Here is a 27,024-nt window from a genome sequence, read left to right as displayed (position 1 = left end):
CATTGCAGACAATACTAACAGCACAAGTCTCACTGTTCTCTGTTCTTGAAGATAATATGAGAGTCTGGGTCTTCTAGTGACTGTGGCTTTCAGTTTTCAGTTACTAAGATATGACTTGGTAGAACACTAGTAATAGAAGTTCACAAGCTTATGAAACTTCCTACTAAACTTCTGAGTATTCTGAGCTGACTAATCTTTACTGGTAACTTGTATCACTTGAAGGTTGGCCAAAAGTCAGAGAATCTATGGTCTTATAAGTGGCATTTCAAATCTGTTGGAGTGTATGTGGAAGTGTATGGTTTGTTTTTTGCTGGGCTTATTTGTTTGCTTTATTGATGTACTTTTTAATTATAGGTAGTGATTCTAGATAGTATAACTAACATCCATTGAGTGTCATGAATAACTCAATTTGAAAGAAAGCAACTGTTCAGAGGTGTCATAAAATTAAGACATCTCAATCTGGCACTGCTAACTCATGCAATAACCATCCTTTGGCATCTTGGCTGAATCTTTCCTGCTGTAAAACTGCTGGTGTTTTTTTAAAACTGGACAACAAATAAGCAGACTCTTGAGCATGTGAGCTGCTGAGCTGCAGCCACTACAACCACAGCAGCTCAAACCAGCTGAAAAAGTGCTCAAGAACGTTGTGCTTGTGAAATCTCAGTACTGGGAGAGTACTCTCATTTTTTGATTTGCAAGTAGGGAAGAGTTAAGAGCTCTGCAGATAAAGGTGAAATTGTTTTCATTTATCAAAATGTGGTGAGAACTGTTGAACTTGCTGTCCATGTTCCCTTTTTCTATAAATGTGATTCTCTGCAATATTTTATTGCATATAACTCTAAATGCTGTTTAACAATGTTAACACTAATTTTGCTGCAGAGTTTTAAGATGGTATTTTGTGAGTTGAAGGTCTCTGTCCCCAGTACTTTTTAGTTCTTTCAGAAGAAATGTTAGTGCTCTATAAATAGTATGAAACTAGTTCCAAGAACAAGAGTGTGTTTTGTTTAACCAAGGGTAACTTTTACTATAGGTCACTTTAGCCAGTATAGATGCAGAGCTTCAGAAACTTAAGGAAATGACCAACCATCAGAAGAAACGAGCAACAGAAATGATGGCCTCCTTACTAAAAGATCTTGCAGAGATTGGAATTGCAGTAGGAAATAATGATGTCAAGGTAAGAGTTAATCACTGCTGTCTTCACTGCCATGTATTAAATGCATACATTGTGGATAGGTGGGGGCATTTTCTTAGTATGGTAAAAATTATCACCATAGGAAGCTTTATGTATGTTAATAATTTGGACACAAGCTTCTCCATTTCTTGTATTGTGAATTAATCAGATCCCAGATAGAATTTGATTCTGCATAGACAAGGAAGAGCAGGCATGATTTTTTTGTCTGAAGCAATGTTCTCATTCATGTTATCAAACTGCTATACGAAGTGGTCTTAATCAACAGTTGGAAGTCTAATATTGACCTACAGTGATGATTGGGATGATACTTGTATTAAAAACAGGATGAGGACATGAAATAAAAGATAAGTCTAGAAGATGGCCATAGGGCAAGAATGTAAGCAGTATTAGAAATCAATAGTGAATTGTATTTCCTTCTTCAAGCAACTCATTGTCTTTGTGCAAACTTCTAAATAATCAGTCAGAAAACCTAGATACCAAAATGTATCTAACACCAAAAGGTATTTTTAAGTTCTGTGATTATCAGTTGAGGCTGGGGATGTGTTCTAGCCATTAAGATGCTCCAGTGCACTGTTAGTTCACTTTTGTTATCTGAGGTTTCTAATGTGCTATTCCATCCTTTTCAGCAGCCTGAGGGAACTGGCATGATAGATGAAGAATTCACAGTTGCAAGACTGTACATTAGCAAAATGAAATCAGAAGTAAAAACAATGGTGAAACGTTGCAAACAGTTAGAAGGCACACAAGCTGAAAGCAATAAGAAAATGGAAGAAAATGAAAAGGAGTTGGCTGCCTGCCAGCTCCGAATCTCACAGGTAAATATTTCTCTACAGTGTTCTTTATAAATTAAATTCATTAACCTATCGGGGGAAAAAAAGTTGCAGGGTTTTTTTGGCACCTAACAAAGCACAATGTGAGTGAACAGCCATAAGACTCTGCTGTTTCTTTAGTACTCTCATCAGATTGGATGCTTCTAAGTAATTCAGTGTGACAGGATGTCAGAATTTCTGCAATATATCTGTAGCCTGCTAATGCTTTTGTAGCACTTGTATTAAATACTGGAGCCCATGTGTTCTCCATCACAGGGTTCATTACAAATACAAGTCTTACAGAAGCAGTTGCTAGTGGGCACTCTGTCTGCTAATGCCCCAAGCTGGAAGTGGGAGAGGTAATAGAGTAAAATTTCAGGAAGTTTGCATAGCAGATTAAATTTATTTCTTATGTGAGAAAGGCCATTTTAATGTGATTGTTAGAAAAGTAATGTGATTTCTAGCACTTCTGAAAACTGTAATCTAGATATGTAGTTTAACATTTCTGTATTTTGTTTTTCATACACATAATAATTTTTTTTAAAATCAGGAGATGCACATTTCAGGGCAATCTTCTAAATACAGGGGCCTCTTTTGCCTCTGTTAGTCAAAACATCTCCCAGCCAAAAATGTATTTCATTCCAATCCAGAATACAGACATTGTCTTAAAGGCTATCTACTTGAGTAGTCATATTCTTCTCAGAGTCTAGTTGGCACCCTTTTTGTTTTGAGATGAGGTTACTTGTTGTGTGAAAAAAAGTATGAACTGTTTATGCAGATGTAATTCCATGGTACCTAGTTCCAAAGCAAATGAATCTTTTCATTCCACAAGCATGAAGCCAAGATCAAGTCACTGACTGAATATCTTCAGAATGTGGAACAGAAAAAGAGGCAGCTGGAAGAATCTGTGGACTCCCTTAATGAAGAATTAGTTCAACTCCGAGCCCAGGGTAGGACTTGCCTCCCTATACCACCACCATTTTAACAATACAGTGATAAATAGGGACTTGCTCTGTTCTGTTTAGGTTGAAAGGTAGAGCTATAGGAAGGCTTTTTGCTACAGAACATGTGGAATTAATCTGTGGTAAAACATGTTGGCTGTTTGAAAGAACTGTTATTAATAGGATTAATTTAATTAATCTTTGTGGTGGGAGGGGACTTTTTCCAAATTGTAAGGTGTTGGCAAGGGAAGGGGGAATTACTGCCATCATGCATGTGATTGTGTAGATAGCTGGCTGAAATGTTTTTTGTTCTCTGTCCTTTCTAGAAAAAGTCCATGAGATGGAGAAAGAGCACTTAAATAAGGTTCAAACTGCAAATGAAGTTAAGGTAAGTCAGTTTTATTAAAAAATAAGAAAACCTTAATCCAAATCCCTACAGAGCATAGTCTGGTGGTAACTCAGAGCATTTAATATGTTCTGGTTTCTTCTTATAGCAAGCTGTGGAGCAGCAAATTCAGAGCCATCGTGAGACGCATCAGAAACAAATCAGTAGCCTGAGGGATGAAGTTGATGCAAAGGAGAAGCTCATCACTGAGCTTCAAGAGTAAGTACTTGTCATTATTTTAGTGGTGCCAAATGTCTCTGTACTGTGCAAGTACAGAAGCAAAGTACTGTGGAAGGATGTGGTGAGAGTTTCCTCCAGAGCCATTCTCCTGTCTTCCATTTTGTTACTGAGTATGCTGTCTGAGCGTTTCAGCTGAGAAAATATTTACTTTCTGTGTTTAGCCAAAACCAGAAGATGATGCTTGAACAGGAGCGTCTGAGAGTCGAGCATGAGAAGCTGAAGGCAACTGATCAGGAAAAAAGCAGAAAACTTCATGAGCTTACGTATGTGATAAGGATGCATTACAAATGTGTGTGGGGAAGACATACTTTATAAACTAGTGGCCTAATATGTTGCAGCGCATCTCACTTTATTGTATGTTTGTTGAAGAGGCCTTCTTGAACATTTTTTAAACCTTTGCACTGTGTGAATGCTTAAAATAGGAAGTAAAATTATGAAAGGTATGAAGGCCACAACTGTCTTTTTGTTATTATGCTATGGATTAGAGTAATTAACTTTTAAATTTGCAGCTAAGTATTGCATTCTATAAGACTACAAGAGCCTTCTAACAATTCCCTTGAACTCTTTTTCTGCTTCTTCTGTTCCCTTATTCTTTTTATAGTTCTTATGTGATTTAACTTGTTAGGTGGCTCTAATTGGTTTATTCTTAAAATTAAACAGTTGCATGCTTCATTGATTAACTAAATCCAATGTGTTAGTGAATTAGAGACTCAAAAGTTAGTGTAAAAATGGAATTGCATTCTGATTGCAGGTAAGTATTCAAGTCAAGCTTGAAAACAGTTCTCAGCCTCTAGAAATCTGACCTTAATCTCTTGGAAATCTAAGTGTGTAAATTGTAACCCCTTCCTGGCACATACAAATTTATCTTTATAGAAGCTAAGAATACATTATACTTAAAAATACTTTTTAAAAAGTGATTTTTGGCTATGTTTAAAACACACACAGTGGTTTTCAGGGGCTTTTATCATGGAGTTTGAAGTAATCAGAGGGACCTGACTGGTAACTAAGAAGCAATGTTTGCCTTTTTTTATTTTTTTTTTAAACCTTTTATTTATCCTGTTTAACTAACTAAAGTTTTAACAGTGCTCTGGTCTTGTGAATCCAACTTATTTTGATTTATTTATATACCACAATGATTATGAAACTTACATTAACTACAATAGATTTTCTTGTCTTGTAAAATTTACTATATATAACACATTATTGCTTTCTATTTCAGTTTGCAGGCTCAGGTACATCTAGCATTGACCACTTTAAAGCACTTCCTGTATAGGAATGTTTCTCTTCAAAGGATTTGCAGAGAAGTTTTAAACATTAGTTTTTTGTTCTGCATCCTCCCCTAGCCTTTTTGAATCCAGTCATTTTCCACTGAATATCATAAATGTGCGTGGCAAATGACAGACCAGGAGCAATGCAGATTATTCACTATAATTTTTTTTCAGTTTGAAGTTCTATAAGATGCCTGGAACTACTTACCCAGAGACATCTGGAAAATGGATAGGATAGTGATATTATTTAGAATATTTTATTAGATCAAATCTTTGCTTATTTAACTGTGAACTACTAGGGAAACTAGTAGGAGAAATTTCAAGAGGAAAAGATGCTTCTCTTAACTACTTAACAGGAACACTTAATTTTCATGCATTCCTTGGCCTCTCTATTCTAATCTCAGATCATAAAAAGAAAAGTCCACATTCCTTTCCTATATTCTGTCATCTTGATAACTGCACTGACTTACAGTTCTGCAAACATTTCCTGTGCACAAAATGCTTTCACATTAACTGGCAAGACAGCAGCTCTGTACACTGATAATGATCAGGTTATACTCCTGTACACTGACATTGTTGTTCACAATGCTGGTTTTGCCAACGTGTTGAGGCTAAGGTGTTAAAAAAAACAAAGAGAAAATTTTTAATCTCACGGATGATACTTGTCATCTTGGCTGGTCAGAGCTAAGAACATTTGTAGGATAAGATGTCCCCAAATATTCACTCCAAAGCTGACTCTGAGTCTTGTCTTTTACTAATCTAGAAACTTTTATAATTTATTCATCTGAATATATTGTTTTATGTTCAATATTAAAAGTATGTCCCTCTTTTCCTTTTGTAAGTCTCCCAATCCCACCACCCTCATGCTGTACAGATTTCTGAGTGTCAATTACTGGTTATATCTTTAATTTAAGACTTCAACAAAAAGATTTTTTTTATTTGTACCATACAGTATTTATTACTCTAGTCCTCTAAAACAGAATTTCTAATTTTTCTAGGATATTTCAGGAATAATTCATTCTTTTTTAGGGTTATGCAGGACAGACGGGAACAAGCGAGGCAAGATTTAAAGGGTTTGGAAGAGACTGTGGTAAGATAGAATATATTCCAAGGCAAATGTCAATATTTGTCTCTTTTTTTTTTTCTTTCAGAGTTTTTTTGGGTTGTTTTGTTAATTTCTTGTCGTTAACTGTAGGCAAAAGAACTTCAGACTCTTCACAATCTTCGGAAGCTGTTTGTTCAAGATCTGGCTACTAGAGTGAAAAAGGTAATGTGCTGTAGTTCAACTTGTTGTTTCTGAGAATACTGTATGAATTTCAGTTCAGAACTAAATTAGGAACTACAGGATTGTTTATTTGGTTTAATTTTTCTGGCTTGATCTTAATATTCAAGTTAAGGTTTGTACTCATCCTCCTGTCTCCCTCCCCATGCCTTTGTTACTGCAGAGTGCTGAGATTGACTCAGATGATACAGGAGGCAGTGCTGCACAGAAACAGAAGATTTCCTTCCTTGAGAATAATCTTGAGCAGCTTACAAAGGTTCACAAGCAGGTACAATGAGACTTCATTTCAAATTTTAATAAAACTACTTCAAATCCATTATTACAGAAGCAATTGCCTATTGGTCATAAAGTAACTTTTATAAGTAAATACTTCTACATCTTAAGTGTGTCTCTTGATACAGGAAAACTTTAGTCTATTATTTTGTAACATAAATTAATTAGTTGTTTTATGTGGGTGTATAACAAAATAGCTGCACTTAAACTGAAAGGCATCCAAGTTTGTGTTTAGACTTCATATATGAGTCAAGGGGCTGCTTGCCTGTCTGATGGAAGAGGTGCCTCTGTTGGGTAGCAAGTTCTTCCCCAGTAACTGATTTTCAAATTACAGTCTCAATGTCACTGACCTCCAGAGATTTACTAAAAGCTTAAACAAAACTATAGTAACCCTACTGCTTTACCTCTTTAGGGGTGGGGAGGATATTTAGTTAGCTCTCCCTATGAAGAGAGATACCAAGAAAATAATCACTTCTGGTTTTGTAGCTGGTACGTGATAATGCTGATCTTCGCTGTGAACTTCCTAAACTGGAGAAACGACTTAGAGCTACAGCTGAAAGAGTGAAAGCCTTGGAATCTGCACTGAAGGAAGCCAAAGAGAATGCTTCTCGTGATCGCAAGCGGTATCAGCAAGAAGTGGATCGTATAAAGGAAGCTGTAAGATCCAAGAATATGGCCAGAAGAGGACATTCGGCTCAAATTGGTAAGTAAAGACTCCCTTGCCCCCTAAAGCTTCATCTGTCTCCTAATTTGTTTTTGTTTTGTTTTTGCGTATGTGCATCTTTCAGGCCTCACTGAAGCTGCACATATCAATGTGATCTATTTTCTACTGTGAGGTATATTCTGGTTAACAGACTATGTATGGATGGTACTTAATGGTTGTTTGGCTTTATATTTGTTATAAATGGCTTTGGAAAAGGCTTACCAAGCTTGAATTCTGGCCTGAATATGTTAGATTTCCTAGAAGAAACAGCATACTGCATGTGAGTCTTAATCTTAGATCATTCAAATTTCTAAGACTGAATAGGTATTTCAAGGCAACAAGAAAGACTAAGCTGTCACCTTCAACAACAGCATTGACCTGATCTGCCGGGGCAGAGGGCCAGATAGAAACGCACAATATCCAAAGATCTTTAGTTACCTTTTTGGTTATTGGTTCCAAAAGATACAGTATCCACAGCCCTCTCTAGGGGAAAATAACAGAAAAACAGGAGTGGGAAGGTGGGGACAAAATAGTCGTATTCCTTTGCTCCTCCACCTGCCATTACTTTGCCGGGTGCTGAGGATCGAGAAGGTGTGTGACCTGTGGAAGACTGTGCACATTACACTACAGCTGTAGAACCAAAGGAGTTCAGTCATCAATACACTTCTCTTAAATGTTAATGTGGCTGAAATGAGCATTGCAGTTAAATTTTGCTCATACTCTGCAGGTCTGCAAAGAGCTGTTGCAAAATAGTTACAATTTTTTGGTCCCATGAAGTGGCAGCTTGCAGACAGGCACTTTTCTGTCTTAATTTTCTCTCAAGCAGTCTTCAAGAAAACAAACAATTCTCTGGTGAGCTTACCTGAGGTATACAGCCACTTGTGATTAAATGTCTAAATGAACTAGTCATGTCTTCCTGGTGACCAGCTTCCTATAAGACAGTAATTGAGAAGTGTTTCTCTGCTGCAGCTGCTGCCTGTAGGTTCTTTTTTGCCTACTGAAACTTTAAATGCTTCTCTTTAATATTACAGAAGTTTGTGAAGTCCTACACATACATTATGCGTGTTCTGTTAAGAGCTAAATGCAAAACTGATTGAAACTACAGTTTATTAAGTGTATGCAGTTTATGAACGACCTGTCGAAACTGCCAGATTTTTACTTTGGCTATAGAGCAAGGTTTATATTTATGTGGTGGTTGGTTGATGAAGTAATGTTATCTGTGGAGTGCTGGTACACAGAACCACCTGCAGAGAGTAACTAGTGACTTCATCCATCAAGTAGATGTGGGAAGGACAGCAAGTATAATAATTCCTTACTGATACATAACTCTCAGGGAACTGTCTAGTGTTGTCTTATTTGAGTTCTTATTGCCAAAAAATAGGATTCATAGAAGGCAATACATTAGGTGGGCCAGGTAATTGTTTTGAAGATAGTCTTTATCAGAAACGTTGTGAGCTTTAACAGGGAACAATAAAAGCAAAACCTTGTCTATTTTCTAGGGTTTGTTGTTGATGACACTAATCTGTTATGTTCTCAGAATGCCATCCCCTATAAACTTGTTTTCTTATTCAAAGTGCATGCAGTTGTGATTATTACATTTGGTTAGTGATATCAGTAAATTTTAATAATTCAAGGTATTGTTGTGTATATATTTGTAAGTCACATTTCTTGTCATGCAGCTAAGCCTATCCGCCCTGGCCAGCATCCAGCGGCTTCTCCAACTCATCCAAGTGCAATTCGTGGTGGAGGTGCGTTCACTCAGAACAGCCAGCCAGTTGCGCTGCGTGGAGGTGGACGGCAAGACAAAGTGTAAGCTTGTCTTGTAGCATTTTTTAAAATGTGTGATCAAACTACTTTGTATTAGGTTTGTTACAGTTCATTCTGTGGCATAAAGTCACTTGAATAGTCATATTAACTCCTCTTTACAGAATGTTATAGCCAGTGGAATGGTGTAATGTACACTTGACTAAAGATGCTGCTGCTTTTCTTCTAAAACTGTAAAATGGTAATTCTCATGATGTTCTGCAGGAGTAGAACAAAATGTGGGAACAATCAGTTGGAGATTGTTACCAGTCAAAAACAGTACCCACTGTCTGGGAAAGGAGTGAACATTTTAAATTCTTTTGGCTTGCTAATATCTTTTAAAATATGGTTTTCTTCAGGAAAACATTCAGTGATGAAATAAAATTTATGGAATTTTTACATGTTATTTATTTACTTTTCTGACTGTGCTTGCACACTGTTTCATGTGTCAATGATTTGGCATTATTTAACAGAAGAATTCATGTCCTCATCCAGTAAACTTAAAATGTTAGCCTTGCTAAAATGTAGTTACAGGAATTGAAATTAAATGTGCACGCACTTTAAAATATCTCTGATCTCCAAAGTAATTACATATTGCATGGGATTTAATATATTTAAGTTGCTTCATGGAATCATCTCTCTTTTTAATTAGCATCTGCTTTATAGTTGGTTGAGCTGTTGTTCACCTAACAGTTTTGCTTTAGTTTATATTCTCTGTTGTCATCTTCACTTTTAAATGTGTCTGTAAATGTCTTCCAGAGATTCCCTTAGTTGTCTGTATCTTCAGTTTGAAATACATCTAAAATGGGATGGGGTACTTGAACTGTACTGGGTGTTCCTCTTCTGAAGAGCTTCAGAACAGCTTATGTGAATCTTGTTTCTATTTGTTTCTTTTTGTTAGCTGACTGACTTTTCCAAGCTTTCTCTCCAATTCAGAGAAAACTGAACTGTAGTACTTGTCAAGGTACCTGGTTCAGTAATGTCTCTTAGTAAATAAGAGATTGAACTCATGGGTACCTCAACCTTGAATAAAATTTGCCTTGAATGACCAAGGAGTTGCCACTAGCCAGGAAAAGCAGCAACAGTCATGGGAAATGGAGCTAGGCTATAAGTGGTTTCTGTCTGTAATGTTTACTCCATTATTGCAGTCAAGATTGCATACCCAGTCAGTTTGTCGTGCTGTAAATTTGTTGGTAGCAGACAGCATTACTTAAATACTTTGTGTTGTGTGATTTCTTATTTTAAAGTGGGTTTTTTATTAGCACTTACCTCAGTGGTTTAAGAACTGGGCTCTTAAAGGACATGTAAATAGTGACATGGTCTACTGTAATTGTAAGTAACTTTGCTTTTTTTGGCTTAACTCTGATTTTTTTCATTTGCAGTTGCTGAAAAGTAAATGCAGCGTTGAGGAGGATTGGATATTGTGTAGAGGGAGTCATTCCATGACAATAATCTCTCCTTTTGTGGGGACTGTAGGATTATTTTTTGAAAATTGTATAAATTATACCTGGCCTGTACAGCTGTTCCCCCTTCTACGAATTCTGCTAACTGATTCCCAAAAAAAACCAACTAGAGTGCAATTTTGGCGTCTTGAAAAATGACATGTTACTTAAAGTGTAGCTCTGCTTATTACACAGTTTGTCTTTCATGTCTTAAATTTAGTCTGCACTGTGCCAAGCTGAATGTACGTTGAGAAAATCTTAGTTCAAATTTTCTAGCTTAATTTGTGTACATCTTGTTGTCTTAGGGAATGTGCAACAGTGTTTAAGTATACTTTGATTTTTATCACTTCACATAACACTACATGTCCCACAGAATTAGGGCAGCACTCTCTACATTACAGTTTCTTTTGGAATGCCCCATAGAGCATTGGAACTAACTGTGTTTGTACAGTGTGAGGAGCCTGAAGTGCAGATGACAGCTGCCACGAGGCGCCGTGACACCACCAACCTAAAGAGTTCAGTATGACCGAAGCTCTGTAACTGTTACCGAATGCCCAGCCACCAGGTGACATAGAATTAAATACTGTACAGTAATAAGAGTAAACCTGAGTTTACAAAAAAGACTTGGCAATGAATTATCCTATCTGTCCTGTTCCTGGTTTTGCACAAAGTACAGTCTGGTGGAGTGAAAACATTCTGCTTCATTCTGATGAGCCTGTCTCTCCATTTGTCTGCACCTGTGATGGTTCACTTTTGCTATTTTGTAATAGTGAAATGAGGGCAGTCTGAGCTGTAAATTTATATTCCACTACATACAGTACTGGAATTTTTGGCTAAAATTTTAATTTTCAGTTTAAACTTTTTCAGCAACAGGCCAATGAATTCAGATGCATAAATAAAAGACACAACTTTTTAAAACTGATGTATCCAGAAATGCCAGAGGCATGTTTAAAATAACAATAAAATAAAGTGCTACCCTGAATTGTATTTGTAATCCATTTGTAAGTAGGTATATGAAATGTCCAAAGTAGTAGTTGTTGAATATTTTTCTTCTCTTTGCAATAAAGTCCTGTAAAGTGGCTAACAAAATGAAACACGGGGTTTTGATTGATTTTTATTTTTTATTTTTTTCTTTCTTATTGTTGTTGTTTTGAGCTCCGGTACTGTCACTGAGCTGAATCCGGGGTTTAAAGTTTTATAGTATAATTTACTTAACTTATTCATAGGATTTAGCCACTATAATTTTTAGAACAGCCTTCTTCTGTATAGAAACTAGTTACCAGGTCTTTAAGAAAGAAGAAACTTAGTATTGCTGGAAAAATTCAATGAGTTTCTCAGACCTGGTTGATAACAACTTTTTGTTCTGACTTGAGTTTTTTGCTGGGTATTCAGTTATTGTGGAAACAGTAGAAACCGTGGCTGTTCAGACAGCAAATCACTTTCAATTTTTATATTTTAAAATAGGCAAAATATTTATATTATGATGAAGTATAGCAAAATTTTAGACCTTGAACCACTTTTTTTCTATATCTACAGTAGTCTGAATTTTTAATAGCTTGATTTTTAAAGGTTGAGTGTATCAGTTGGAAATCCCACTATTTGGAGTTTTCAGCTTTTAAGAGTTTTCTTCACTGAGGTCGCCAAACACTCCAAACTTGCAGTTGTTTTAGAGCACAGTTGAAGGCAGCATACTGAGGGGAAAAAAAATAAACAACAAATATTTTGAATTAAATTTCTCATCATGGAATCAGCACTGTCCATTATCTTTCTCAAAGTTAACTACAGGTTTTCAGGCCTTCATTTGTTAATGTGCAATCATAAAAACAAAACAACACACTCAAATGAAGCAGGATTTTTTTCTCATGCCTGTGAATGGGGGTTTCATTCCTGTAGGCAATTGTCATGGGTTTTGGTGCTGAAAATTGCTGTGTTTAAAAAGTTAGATTAAATAGTAACTAGTATGTAGCTCAGTGTACATCACCTTTTTATATTTAAACTTTTTTTTATTTTAAACCTTTTATGAAGTTTACCAAGAACTGCCTCTTAAAATGTAAAAAAAATAAAAAAAACCACACAACTTTCTTTGCTTTCTGGTTTGGCTGTCATAGGTCAGCCAGACAGGACAATTACTGTATTTTGTAAATGAAAATACTCAGTCTATACGGGGAATGTTCAACACTGCTATTTCAACTTGCAGTCTTTGAATGGTTCTTATTTTTATGTTCCTCTAGATCATATTTTTAAAACATGGTTTAGGATAGGAACTTGGTGAAATAATATTTATTTCTGGTGAACAACTAAATTATTTACATAACTTAAATGCTGACTCACTACTGTGTGTAACTCTAAATTTGACATGAGGACAAGTCTACCTGTGGAATCTGATTTAACTTCAGTACACTTAAGATGCATTAAAACAATTGGTTTGGGGAAGACGCCATATAGTTTTAACTTACCTGCATGCTGTAAATGTATTTGTGTTTAAATAAAGAGGAGAAAAACCTTTGAACTTCTTTGTGCATTTATTCCATTTATTATCTCTACATGTGGTCAAATGTGATGATGCAACAATCTTCTCAAGGTGTGCTGTGTTGTGCTTGGGGTCTCCTGAGCGTGGTGCCAGTTGCCTGTATGGTGATGCTCAAAGTTCTCATTTTATCCACATGCGTGGACAGTTGTTTCTAGAATCCATGTCAGCTTGGTTGGAAAGAAATTAGCATGAGTTATCATTTGCTTTGTGAATCTCTCTTTTTTCAAACTTGGTGTCTGCTGATTTGGTGGCCCCTCATTCTTATTGAGAGAGATTAATAATCCATTTCAAGTATTTCTGTGCCTTCTAGACTCTTGTAGGCTTCTTTTCCTTTCCAGGGACTCATTTTCCTTTACCAGTATCTGTAATAGCTGATTCTACTTTTTCTTAGTGCTATTGAACTGATGGGGTTTTTTTGTGGAGCAGTGTAGTTATGCAAGGCTGCAGTCAACTTCTGGATAATTTCCACAGAAAAAGATTTAACTAGAAGTATAGAACTTTGATATATACATACATATATATCTATATATATCACATAAAAGAGGTCATGATTTAAGTCAGCCAGTACAATTATGTAAAAGCAAAGATCTCAAGAGGGGGAAATTGCATCTGTACAACTGTGCAGCAGTGAGCTGATCTACACTGTAAAATATTCCATAGTGTATCCTGTTAATAGAAGATGGCTCAGTCACAGAGCTCTCTTTTTGAACAGATCTCTCTAGCTGCTAGGATATAATCAACTCAGACCTATTGCAGAAAACCACTAAGGGATGGTCAGAAAGGAAAGGAAATCTTTCACTCTAAAGTTTTTTATGAGCAATGGAATGGTCCAAAATTACTTGCGAAAGTGAGCAGAAGATATTACTGCATCTCTGCCAGGGGAAAGCTGTGGTTACCTGCACTGTGGAACGGAAGGAAGTCATTGGCTGGCCTAGATGTTTTCCCCCTTGAATACACCCAGGAGTCTTAACACCCATTTAGGAAGTGTCATCATGAATCACTATTTAACATATGCTATGTGCAACTAAATTGCCACTTACTGCGTAGTAAGGACGTAATAAAAACCTTGTTAACGACAAAGAAAACACCTCTGGAGGATGATTACTGAGGACTGATGGCTATGTCAGAATTTTTGCCTGGGGAGTTTTGAGCTCTTGAGTCTTCCTGAAGTCCGCACGGTGCTGTTCATTGTTTTATCTTCAACCAGCCCTTGCTGGGGCAATGCTGGGAGAGCAATTTGAGCCGCTGACTCCTCTGAGTGTTTCACTGCGAAAACTGAAGGGGCAGAGGGAACCAGTCAGTCAAGTCAGCTGCGCTGTCCAGTGTCATGGGTAGAAAAAATTACGTGAAGAAGGAAAATACAGTACAAAAAAAAAAAAAAAAAAAAAAAAAAGGAGCCTATTTGCATTTGAAAAGGAAAGTAAGAGGCTAATGATTATGAAGGGAAAGCTGAGGTGTGCACGGTGTGGCAGATCTACACCCTGGGATGTCCTGCAGGCTGTGCTCTGCACGGTGTGGGCACAGCGGTGTTGTGGGACGGAGCTAAATCCATCACTGTCTCCACCTCCAGTACCGAGGGAAGTGTTCATCTGTACCTGCAGCAAGGAGAGCAGCATAACCCACATTCTCCGCGTTCCTGAATCTACAAAACTGGGCGTGGAAATGACTCAGAGGTGCCCCCGGGTGTGTGTTTAAAAGCTATTTCCAAAGCTCCTGTTGGAAACCTCCGTCCCCGTAAGTCAGCTAAATTGTCTCCTGCAGTTGGAGATAAATACATTTCACAGCTTATAACAGCGTATTGAAGATACCTGTGAAGCCACTTGTTGTTTCAGTGAATTTTTGATTTTGCTTTCGTCAGGAGCGGCATTAAAAAGTAAAGGTAAATTAACTCAGGAAAGTGTAAATGTCGGCGTTATCCTGTCTGCTTATCACCTTCATCGACAGGCCCAGTTCCGATCGGCCAGGGCGTGTTGTGCTGCTGGGACAGATGTTTTGTGATCACTCATCATCCTACAAACAAGCGAGTATTTGGAGGGTATTGTGATGGTCTTCCCTGAGAGGGTGTGAATGATTGTTTAAATGCTTTTACTACAGGAAATACCCTTCAGCAGAACCCAGGACGGAGCTCAGACTGCTGCCCAGGAAGGCTTGTTTGAGCCGCAGCTCGCTGCAAGGCCTTTCTGTGCCTGCAGCAGCCCGTGGTGCCGGGGCTGGTTTGCAGAGGGTCTTCCTCTTTCCTGCTGCTGGGGGAAGACGGAAACTCCTGTAGGAGTGGGAATCCTCTCACGCTTGCTTGGAGGGTTGTTTTGCAGAGGCAGCGCAGCTCCTGCTGCTCACACGCGTTCACAGCGAGTCCTGGTTCTGCCACCACCAGGCTCAGCCCCTTCAGACTGCAGAGCTCCCCTTTGCCCACCTCGGGTGTGACTTGTCCCTGTGCTGGGGGACGGGACGAGCCGCCTGCGTTCCCGACAGACACAGGTATTGCTGCTCCTCAGGTCTGCTTTCCTCTCGAACTCGAGCCCGTGTGCTCAGGCTTACACAGGAGAGGAGCTGAGCCACAGGTCATGGAGCGGAAGGAATACAGGCCAGGCTGTGGTGGAGTAAATAAAGGTTTTGAGTTTGGTTTGTGACGCTTTCTAGGTCTGAGGTTCAGCTTGACCTCAGGCCCAATGAGGAGCTCCTTCACAGCCAGGGCTGAGGTCTGGTCCTGCCCAGCGAAGAACTGTTTTGTTGATGAGCCTGCAAGGTGTTGAAGAAGTGTAATCCACTCTTGTTACCTCACTGCTCTGGGCACTAAAACCAGAATTGTCCACCCAGGGCTGAAGTCCCAGCAGTGCTGAGCTAGTGAGGGGCTAACCTGTCTTGTGCAGGAATCTGCCAGATTCCATGAGAGAGCACGGGGGCAATGGGGCCTCGCGCACCAGGCACCGCCGGGTCAGTGATCCGAGGATCCCTGCTCGCTCCCTTGGCCCCTGTTCTGCCTCCAGTCCGGAATCGCGGGTGTCAGCCGGGCCCCGGATCCCCTCGGGACATGGCCCGGTCACAGTGCCTGTTCAGCACCAGGGCCCATTCCCATGGGATCACCCTCGGTTCCCGGCGCTCGGCGCCGCTCGGGCTGGCCGTTCTCCCCGCCCAGGGCTCCGGCACCGCCGCCCACCCGCCTCCACTGCTGGGTCCCTCTTGTCCTCCTTCCCCTTGAGCTGCACAGGATTGAATCTTGGCGTTAAAACACTGGGAAAAGACATGGGTTATGGGTCTCAATAAGTACCAGAATATTCTGCTAGGCGTTTTCTTTGTTTAAACCACATTTTTTTTACAATATAGATACTTGGAAATGTCGCAAGATTTAGTTGCTTTATTTGAACTGCAAAATGAAGGGTATGAATTAATGTCAGAAAGTCAGACCTGTGCAGTGAGTGAATCATTATCAAATCCACGCATAGGTGAAGCTTGAGACATTTTTGTATTTTTCTCTCATTTGCAGCTGACTTGTCTCCATTGATCCACAGACGCTTGAGCAGCACGAAAGAGGTGGGAAGAGTAATTCCTGATGAGAAATGGATTTTTTTTCCCCCACGCTCATTATTGTAGAGGACTGTCAGTTTCCCTTGGCAGCCTGTACAATGGGCTTGCTCTCTAATAAATGCAGATAGCATTAAATTAACGTTTCATTCCCACAGTGACAAACAGTGGCATCCAGTTGCAGCACGTGATAATTCAATGACAATATGGCAGCAGACACGTACCTCGCCTGTTATGGGCTAATCAGAGATGCAGCGTTCAAATCGGACTCAAAGGATCCGCAAAACTTGGAGTGAGGGTATTAACCTTTATTAGCTGGTGAATATGAGCTGGGAACTGAGAAATGAGAGAATATGAATAATAAAAAAAGCGCCAAAATGCATAAAAATAAGCATAAAAGCATGAGTCAAATCTAATAAAAATCTTTCTACTCTGCATCTAACTCTAACTGGAACCTGTGCAGGAGCTGTCAGGGGAGGAGAACTGTATCCACAGCTGACTGCAGGAGTGCAAGCAGATGTGGACATGAAGAAAAGGATCCTTGTTTCGTATGCTTGGCTGATAAAGCTGGTAGAAATTGTGCTGCCAGCCTCAGAAAGGATGGAGTTTGGCTTTGTTGTGCTCTTGGTCAGAGTTTGGAAATCTAGGACAAAGCAAGGCTATAGAGAAGGAGACTCAGACTGGAAACTGTTGCGCCAAAGAGCTGCAGTAGAGAAGAGCAGATACCCACTGCAGGGAGACTCCAAGGGCCGGTGAAGGGTGAGCAGAGCTCCCAGCACCCTGCCATGGTGCTGGGAAGGGAGCTCAAGACCTGACTCCGAGGCTCCTCTCTGCTTCTCCTCTGCTGCCTTTGTTGTTTCCTGCTGATGCTTGGCTGGGTGGCCCGACCGTGAATGTGTGAATGCATCTCTCTTTTGGAGTTGCAGCACATATGGGAAAACACTCCAGAGGGAAGTGGATACTGCGCTTTTTGAGACAACTTGCAAAGGAGAAGAGATTTTGCAAGGACAGGAAATTCAGCCTTCACTTTTACAACACACCCTGGGGTTTTGTTCAGCACATCAGCAGTTCTGCAGGAGGAAAGGACCAGTGGCAGCTTCAGAAAACACAGGGTTCCCCTTTCACTTGTGCTCAGCTTTCTGGGCTGTATGTTTCTGAAAGGCTATTTTGGTGCATGTGTTCTCAATGAGAGCAATGCCTCAGTTAGCGCTTGGCATAAAATCTTACGGGTGCTAGTTGCTTTTTACTTTTTATCAGATGAGATATTTAAAAGCATCTCATTTGTGTCCCCTAGAATTAGTCTGAAGATTCTCATCACACTTGGTTTTTTATTAATGAAAGCTCTTGGAGACACATCTGGCATATTTTATTGATCATAATCTCATGGTTGGAAGCGCATCTTGGTAGCTATAGCAACAGAAGGGTTTTTTTTTTCAAATGTCAACATAGCTCCACAAAAAGTAGAGTAAGGGGGAGCAGATAATTTAAATTACTAGACAGCTAATAACTCCTTCTTCTGTAATAACACCTTCTTCTGTAACCAGTTCTGAGATTTCTGATTCAATACAGTAAATAATGGATAAGAACAAAATCTTTCAATGACTACCTCTGCTGTGGAAGCTTGTGAAAGTGGAATAACATGGATGGATGTGGTGTCTCAAGAGTGTTTTTTTGCTGGTTGTCCATTGCTCCCATCCTCTGTTGGGCTTCAGGGATCATGAGCAGGCTGTGGGCACAGACCATGGAGGAACAACAGTACAGAGCATGTATTTGCAGCCCTCCCTCTTCTACCCAGACAGGCAGGGGTCCCAAAAACTGCTCACAGCAGCAGGGTTCGCTCCTGCTCCCGGGGGCAAGAGGCACTCCCAAAATGTGCCTGGGAGTTAAGATGAAATGATACAGACTGAAATTATAACCTTCTGTAAGTGTGCTCTGATGCCTAAAGATCCCTGCGAGGTTGGCACCACCAAATTTTAATTATCAGAGATTTCCTCGGGTGTGTCTACCCAGGCACAAGTGGGACCTGCAGGTAACCTGGCCTGCACCGTGGGATGGCTCTTTCCTCTTCTTCCAGCGCCAGGGTTTGGCTCTGAGAGCATTCCTAGCAGTGTTTCTTCATTCTGCCTTACAGCAGCACCCTGCAAGCATTTGAAAATGGTGATGCTGGGACAGCCAAATAAAGGAGTGGGTGGATGCTGTTGCCTCCCTTGCTTTCCCTTAGGGCTTTCCAGCAAGTGGAGAACCACCCTCAGCCTCCAGGCAGAGCAGAAAGTCAGATCCATCTGTGGCTGTCTGACTTCTTCAGGTCTGCAAGAAGCTTCATGTGGGTATAACCAGTATTCCCAAAAGACTTCTAGACATTCAAACCTTCACATCCTCTTCTCAGCAATTGAAGAAAATAGGCTTTTGGAAGTGCTGGGGAGCACAGCCCTGATAAAATTGCAGGGGGTGAAGGGCAGACTCCTTCCCTGGGGGCTGCAAATGCTGCCAGGTAGGGGCTGGGAAACGTTCCCACCAGCTCCATGGCTGGTGAGCAGGGCAAAACACTTTGGTGTCCTTAACTTGTTCCCCCAATTGGTGATTGCATTCCCAAAGTCCTGCTCCCGGTGGGGGAAATTTCCCTAGGCCAGACAGTCTCAGGCAGGGCTGGGGCTCTTGGCAGCATGCTACAAAGGGCCTAGATGATGATGAAGATGGTGGTAGTGACAGAAGTCAAACGCACAGCTGGTAACCAAGTCATTCAGGGGCTCTGCTGCTCTAAATATCACCTATTTAACCCTCCTTCTGTGCAGTCCTGTCCTCAGCCCCATGCAGCACAAGGCTGTCCCTACAGATGCCCTTTCCGCCCAAGGAACCACACAGATCACCCTCTCAAAACCCAGGGTGGGCTGAGTTTGGGTTTTTTGTTAGTTTTATTTGTTTTGGGATTTTCTTCCATCGTCTCTCCCGGGCTCTGTTAACCCTCTGTGCCCGGGAGGGTGCAGATGGCCGGGGCAGAGGCCCGGCATTCTGCCCTGTGCAGAGGATGCAGCCGCTCATGCGTGTTAATCCCAGCGCCAGGTCACTGAGCGGGAACAAGGCGAGGATTGTTCCCGGGAGCTGGGGAAAAGCAGGAGCTCAAGGCACGGAGAGGGCAGAGAAAAGCCGCTCCGCCCCATCGCGGACACGGAGAGGGTGAGCTGCGGTTCCGCTTTGCCGTGGGGAACGCCGAGGGCTGCTTGCTGCAAGGGAAGCTGGAATCGATGCTGAGACCTCGTTGCTGCTGAATAAAAGGGTGACTTGGCGAGGGCTGGCCCTGGCTTGGTGAAACACGTTTCCCCTGAGCTGCACCCACGGAGCAGCCTGGGAGAGGAGATAACCATCGGGAAAATATGCAGCTGCAGCGCTGCCAGGGATTTGACACAGCAGAATACTTGTGCTGTTATGGGTTTCTGCTGGTTGGAGAGCACCTCCCTGCCGGGACGGGTCCCTCACTGCTTTAACACTTAGAAATTTGGGGAGGTGAGGCCAGAGGGAAGCACCAATCTGCCACATGGTTACGGGTGGGCCCCGTGGGGCTTTGCTTCCTCTTCGGTCAGTCAAGTGCATCACTGTGAAGAGTCTACGCCTTTATATGGTGAGAGCAAACAGGGAAGAGTAAAGTAGATCCATAAGAATAGACAAAACCAATGTACCTGGAGAGAATTTCAAAGACAAAATGGCTCATGCGGTTTGGGAAAGTTGAGGGGACTTCTTCAGAAAATGAGTGTGGTGTTGTACTTGAGAGGAATAAAGGTGTAGAGTGTTTCTTTGCTCAGTTTAATTTAGCTGAGGGCCTCTGACAGATCAGTGCTGGAGGAGTTTGCCTGGTGCTCAGTGGCAGCATCACCGACAGGATCTCAGATAATTTAGAAAAGATTGATGAAGCCACCTTTTGTTTTAATTCTTGTTATGTCTTTATAGCTATTCAGATTGCACACCATCCACTCTTAAGAGGAGCCTCAGACAAAATCATAACCCAAAATTTAGGTGCATCACAGCAACCTGCTTTGACCCAGTAGGGATCTAGTTCTGTTATCTCCTCCTTTTCCACACTTGCAGACATCAAAGTCCCTCCATGTCTGTCACCTCCCAGGACACCACAGCCAGGGAGAGGGGAGATGCTGACCTCTCACACCCAGATCAGGGCTCAGTGTCCAGGAATGTGCTGCAGGAACATTACAGGTTACATTATTTGGTATTCAGCTTTTTCAGGAGTGAGGATGGGAAAGGACTTTTCAACATCTACTGAAGAGTGGTGACCTCTAGGCCAGAGACTCGCACTGACTTGACCCAAGAAATATTTATAGACTCCATAAAAAAGTGGAGAACTTCCACCAGTGGAGAGGAGAGTGCAACCAGAGCTTGCCACTACCCTTAGGCAGAGGAAAGGCAAGACCAGGAGTTCCCATGTCTTGGCTGTTTTAACCACAAAAAACTCCTAAACTGGAGGGTGAATGTAGCAGCAATGAAAACCAAATCCAGAAGGTAAATGAACTGAAACAGAAAGTCATGACTCATGGATGGTGCATGGGTCTGCACAGAATTTTCTACTCCCACTTCCAATATACCTTCAAAGAGCTGTAAAAACTCTCCACTTTTTTTTTTTTTTTTAAGCTAATTTTATAAAAAATATTTGCAAAAAAACTATTGTTTAAGCTCTCATGAAGAGCAGGGCTAGGCTCAACCCTCCTCAGCGGATATTTCAGCTCCTGGCTGGGGCATACAGCACTCCCTGAACTGGCTTTTCATCTTGTGGGTACGTGCATCCCCTGTGTAGTGGTGATATTATGAATGCTAGTCAAAAATTAAATATCACAGGGTGCTATTGCAGCCTAAATCATCCCTATGACTCTGCTCTGTGTTTGTAGCTAGCTGTGTGTGATTATTGTAGCAGGATTGTTTTCTATGCTTGGAGCTTTTAAATGCCAGCTAGAGAAGGAGAGCAGGGAAATTAATTTAGTTGAGGAGTTAGGTTTATCTTCTGTAGATGTTACTGATATGATCATTTGTATTTGACTCAGTCAGCAGTCATTTAGTACACAGGCATTAACAAACACTCATTAAAGTCAGGCAGAAGCTGACTGCTGCTTAGTACACCAAACATCTCAGGCTTGTCATAGTACTGCAGAATGATTGCACTATTTATTCAGGTATATATATATGTGTGTGTGTATACAGCACATGTATATACACAAAGATGTGTGTAGATGTATGCATGTGCATGTGTGTTTGGAGACTGTTATGTTCTGCTCATCCTTCAATACAGAGTCATCCCTGTGGATGCTCTCCAGTTGAAATGACCTCACTCAGTTTACACCACGAGTGTGGGGTGAGGCACGGCTGTTGTCACTGTCGGTGCAGCCCAGCCCACGCAGCCTGAAGTCAGCAGCAGCCCCACCAGTGCCCGGGTGACCGTGGTTGGAGTTCCTCCCTCTCCAGGGAGCAGAGCAGCTGTGGATGAGCATCCCTCTGGAAGGTGGGAAAGGAGCAGCTACTCTGCCCCAGCAGGGCATTAGCTGCATAAACCAGCTTGGTGCAGACTGGACCTGGTACCAAGTGTCAGAAGAACTCACATTTTATTTAGTGTGTCTGTTTCTAAGGCAGAGCCTGAGCTGGCTGCAGTCCTGCATTGAGAGCTCTCTGCTGCCCACTCCTCAGGGCACAGTGAGCATTCACCAAGGAGCAATACTGCCCTGAAAATGCAGTCTCTCCTAAAACTGTGGTCACACCACCAGAGCTGGCAGCAGCAGCCCACCAGCTGCTCCTGCCAGAGCAGACCAAGGGGGCACCTCGCTGTCAGGGACCAGCAGTGGCTGCTGCACTTCTGCACCAGGGCTTGGGGGTAGGCAGCTGTTCTGTGCCACCTCTCTTCTGCACAAGCACCCCCAGAGTACCAGTAAAGTGGAAGATCTTGTCCTGCACTCTGATTTACTTGGAAAAAGATATGTCACTAAATATTGACTCATTCTGCAATGAGACTAATACTTTCCAAACAGCTGCAGGTCTCTCCTACCCTCTGAAATATTCTTGTGGGGGAGTGACATGGAATATGTTCCCCTCTGAAATATTATTTTCATTTGATGTGTGTTCTAATGCGTGTGCAATACTGTCAGTGAAATTACCCCAAACTGTCACGTGTTGAAGACGCTGTGCAATTTGCTTCTATAATGGCACTTCCTACTGCTCAACATTTTATTTTTTTTTTTATGAGCAGACAAATAAGTATTGGGAAAGTCTTGCATGAAATAGGGAAAACAGCTCCTGGGGGAAAACAATTTTTATTGTTCTTGGTTTATGAAACACTTCACAGAGGTCAGACTTCTTTTCTGTGTAAAGATTGCACATGGGGGTACAGAAGGACTTCTTGAGTCTCACAGTATGTCAGTAGCAGAGGCAGAATGTCATTATTAAGCAGTAAATAATTAATGTTAATAACTAAGATGCTGATGGAAGGGATGAGGTGGTAGGGCTGTGTTCAGACTAAAGCTCCTGGTCTGCCTCTTAAACTCCAAATCAGGTGCACACAACATCTTGCCTCTGCCTGTGCACTTCAGCTGCCCTCACTGAGCTCTGCCCTGACCTTGACTTGCAAAGAAGGGCAGGCTTTTGCCCACAGGGAAAGGCATATTAAATGAAAACAAAACCAAACGAAAACCACCCCCAAACCTCAGGACAGGGCACTGTGCTTTGAAGGAAAGCAGCCTGCTCACCCCTGCCCGGTGACTCATCCTCGGTGGCTGTGAGCAGCAGCCGGGGCACGACCCGGAGCCGGGATGTCGACGGATGCCACGGGCAGCCAGGGACACGTTCAGAGGGAACGGGAAGTTCGGGTGGCACAGCGGTGGCACACATGGCCCTTCCTGTCACGAACAGGCACACCCCAGCCCAGCACAGGCAGGGGCACTGCCTGCTCTTTGCAGGCACGTTTTGAGCACCTCTGGCTGCTGGCAACAGCGTCCAGAGCATCACCTGTGCTGGAGCCGTGACCTCCATGGCTGGGGGGCTCGGGGGGCCCGGAGGTGCAGGAGGGGTTCAGCAGGGGGGACCCTGGTGCCCTAAGGCACAGGGACTCCTGTGGGTCCTGCTGGTTCCCAGTGCCCTGGAGCTGCCCCAGGCAGACGTGGGTGCCCCAGCTGCCACGGTCCTTCCTGGAAGGAGCCTCTGCTGCTGCTGCTCCTTAAAAATTAGGAAATTAGCTTGTGTGAAGAAGTATTATTTATACTCCCTTTTCACTAGATAAATCACCAAGCTGGCTGTGATGCCAGGAAAGATGTGAGGTTAACAGATCAGGGTGTCAAAATCTGCTCTTCCCACTTGATGGAGGAGTGTATGAATTTCACCCCCACACTGACCTGGGGATGTACCTCAAGCCGGCCCTCAGCCTTTTGCTGCCACTACTTGCCTAAAATTAATTGCAATTTGATAATTCTTGAATGACTGGCTTGGGTAGAGCAAATCTCTGGTGTATTCCTACTAACATGTGTATGTGAACAAGAAGTATAGAAGCACAGGCCAGGACAATAGTAATTAGCTGCAATTTGTGAATCAAAATGCACAATTAATGCTGTGTCACATACTGAGTATCAGTCATGCAATGAGAGGGTTGAAATGGCAATTAGAAATTCCTAAGTTTTAGGGCCATTGCTGTGTCAAAAATCCTGCTCCACTTGTCTGGGCAGTATCAAGTCTTTGTGCAGCATCAGGCTGAGGGACTGCTTGCACCTGACAGGAGCCCTGTTGCAGCTCCATCTCCAAAGAAATGGCAGTTTCTTTGTCCTGGAGCACATCTCTGAGTGACAGAGTAATCCTGAGCCCAGGAGAGCCAGCTTTCCCCCTGCAAAAGGGGAATACTGGAGGTGCTCCTACTCACTTTTCTCTCCTTGGAGTCTCCTCCTACACAAATACCAAGAGCTCCCTCCCTCTCATATGAGCTTTTCCAATTCCATGGAGCATGAGGAATGGTCATGTCATGGCCCAGGGCTTCAATCTGATGTGTGAACAAAGCTGATCTGTGTCTGCCTCAGTGCCCATGGCACAGCAGTGCTGGGCTCTGAAACCAGTGGGTGATGCAGCTTGTCCATGGGTTTCCTACCTGCAGTGTTGCACACCCAAAATAGCTGTCCAGGAGCTGAGACACCTTTGCAATGAATGACTCAGCTCACGTGTTGCCTGTCAATAACATTTGCTGTTTCAAAAGACATCCTGGGTTGATGCCACCCTGTTTGTCCTCTGCTCCTGTCAAATGCTTCCGGCATCTCAGAGGCACTGTCAGACGTGTTTGGTTTGGGGACACAACCTAGTATTTCCCAGTCTTTGGGTTTTCTCAGTCGAGATGAATGCTGGGGCATTTTCATGGTCACATCTGAATACAGAGAAAGGAAGGACTACCTGCCAGCAGAGGGGACAAAGCAGTAGTGTCCTCACTGAGGCTGAAATTTAAAATCTCACTGCTTGTGGCATGATAAGGCTCTGATTAGAAGAGGGAGGTTGATGCTGGTGCAGACAGCACAGTGTCCCGTGCCTGCCAGAGGGAGGAGAGGAATGGTGATCTCCCCAGCTTCCCCGTTAGCACCACTCCCACTCTTTCTTACTGATTTTTAGGAAGCAAACTTCATTTTGCATCAAACACCTCCCCTCTCTATACCCCACACTCTTCATGGCCTGTTACTGTTTTTCCTAAAGCATTTTAAACTAAATGTTATTTTCAAACATGTCCCCATGCCCTCCTGATACTGCTGGATCATCTTTTTAGCCTTCCACCCCTTAATGGCCCTCTTACAATATTAATGGTTCACACTTCTAATAATGAGATTAATCTAATCTAATCTGCATTTTTTACACAGCAATTGTTATTAAATCTCTGAATCCTGATGAAATATTAACAAGTGGCTTCTACCAGCTGCTACAGTGGTAAGACTGGACACACAGACCACTGAATTCCTTTGTTTTGTGGAAGCTGTACCGGACTGAAGAAGAACCACATATTATTTTCCCTGCAGACTTTCCACAGGTCACTAAACTGGCACCTACAGTAAGCAGACCACCATTATTATTCTGAACAGGGAGGCAGCCCCATCCCAGCATTATGAACTGGTTTGAGAAAATTACTGATTTCTTTTCAGTTCAGCAGCTGAACCAAAATGTTAATAAAAGAAACAAAGAAGCAATTACCAGAGTTAGCAGTATGTAAAATTTACAGGTGTTTCTTTTAGCAAAAAAAACCCTTGTCCACAAAAATCATTCCATCTGACCCACATTAAAACCCTTTATTTCCTTGCATTTGTTAAAAAAAATGAAAAAAGAAAAAGGGGAAAAAGGAGAGGCTCCATACACAGATCTGTTCCTACACATTCAAGATGCCAGCCAGCATCACGCTGAGAAATCCTCCCTCAGAAAGCAGCTGTGCCTCCACTGCACTGGGTGAATGACAAGGATCTCACACTGACCCAAAACGCTGCTGCTGTGTCCAATTGACCAATAAATAATGTTCAGGGGTGATCTCCTGGATAGCCAGGCAATCCTGTTCCTTGGCTAAATGCTCCCTGATGGGTGGGGGCTCATTTGGAGCAGATGTGAGTCTCGATGCCTTATGGGTGAGAGTTTTTCAGTGCAAACTGAGTCTCCAAGAGTGTGGGGCCAGGAGCATCCTGCAGTATCCTCTCTCTGCAGTGGAGAGAATTGTCACCAACAATTAATCACATTTTTGCTTGCTTGTTTTTTTCACCCCACAAATTTGTGTCAAATTGATGAACAGTTTTGGGATAACTGAATTACTTTCTAGGGAGAATTTGTAGCTTCCTTCCAAGAAAGTGCTGAGATCTACCTCAGCAGATTATTCCTATTAGCAGCTCTGAGGATCCTTTGGGCAGCTGGAGACCATGTAGAAGAGACACTAAACATTTTCCAAGCAAAGATATAATTAGGGATTAAAGAGACTGATCCTACTGCATAGTGTAATTAGGGGATTATGTCATGGCATTGGCTGGGATTAGATTTGACGGAAAAATCTGTGCCCTGCTATATAAATTCTTCCAGGTTTTGAAATGGAAACCTATTAACAAAAAATCTTCACTGTCTTAAAGCCATGTTCTGCAGCAGCCTGGCTGCAGGTTGAGGCGTGAGGGAAAATTTCTGTGGTCTCCTGGGCAGAAGTAAAGAAACACTTGACAGGAGTTGACCACAGCTCTGCCTGCTGCTTCCCCTTCCCTGCACAGAAACTGGTCCCAACTGAGCCTCCTCTGGTGTCCCCAGCACCCCTCAGCCCAGGGGCTCTTTGATCAGCGCCATGGGGCAGCAACTCAAGGACCCCCTGCTTCTCCTCTGGCTTCTGGGCAGGTTCCTGCTGGGATCTCCCCTAGGGTTTGGGAAGAGGCTTGAAGAGCACCTGTCACCTCCCCGGCCCTGGGCATTGCATGGGAGGACAGAACCACTCCCTTACTCAGTAAGTGGGGCCAGTGAAGGCACCCTGTGGCCTGGTGGGCAGGGAGAGAGGGAGAAACTCACCTGAGCACAGCCCTGCTGTCACAGTGCTCTGCATCAGCCAAGCCAGCCCTTAAATCCAATGAGCACAAGGAAAATAGTGAGAACCAGCTACATGGATCACATTCCCTTAG

At 42.3% G+C, this 27,024-nt stretch overlaps 1 protein-coding gene across 2 annotated transcripts in view; it reads left to right on the top strand.

Annotated features, from left to right (window-relative positions):
* Positions 1–12,847, top strand: part of KIF5B (kinesin family member 5B) — a 33,608-nt gene extending 20,761 nt beyond the window's left edge. Inside the window, exons 15-26 of one of the 2 annotated variants that reach the window (XM_088053627.1) lie at positions 1,031–1,174; positions 1,822–2,007; positions 2,834–2,951; positions 3,269–3,330; positions 3,437–3,546; positions 3,729–3,830; positions 5,865–5,925; positions 6,031–6,102; positions 6,281–6,385; positions 6,877–7,093; positions 8,773–8,902; positions 10,279–12,847. In XM_088053627.1, the coding sequence (XP_087909753.1) occupies positions 1,031–1,174; positions 1,822–2,007; positions 2,834–2,951; positions 3,269–3,330; positions 3,437–3,546; positions 3,729–3,830; positions 5,865–5,925; positions 6,031–6,102; positions 6,281–6,385; positions 6,877–7,093; positions 8,773–8,902; positions 10,279–10,285 (1,314 nt within the window). In that variant the 3' untranslated portion in view covers positions 10,286–12,847. Of the gene's footprint in view, positions 1–1,030; positions 1,175–1,818; positions 2,008–2,833; positions 2,952–3,268; positions 3,331–3,436; positions 3,547–3,728; positions 3,831–5,864; positions 5,926–6,030; positions 6,103–6,280; positions 6,386–6,876; positions 7,094–8,772; positions 8,903–10,278 lie in introns of both variants that reach the window. The other variant, XM_005518697.3, reaches the window with a different exon arrangement.
* Positions 12,848–27,024: the final 14,177 nt, after the last annotated feature.

The sequence above is a fragment of the Pseudopodoces humilis genome, chromosome 1 (genome assembly GCF_049639895.1).
Source record: "Pseudopodoces humilis isolate 2021_Gansu_Grassland_sample_001 chromosome 1, ASM4963989v1, whole genome shotgun sequence".
Classification (NCBI taxonomy): domain Eukaryota; kingdom Metazoa; phylum Chordata; class Aves; order Passeriformes; family Paridae; genus Pseudopodoces; species Pseudopodoces humilis.
Note: the sequence above shows the minus strand (reverse complement) of the source record. Positions and strands in the feature narration are given on the sequence as shown.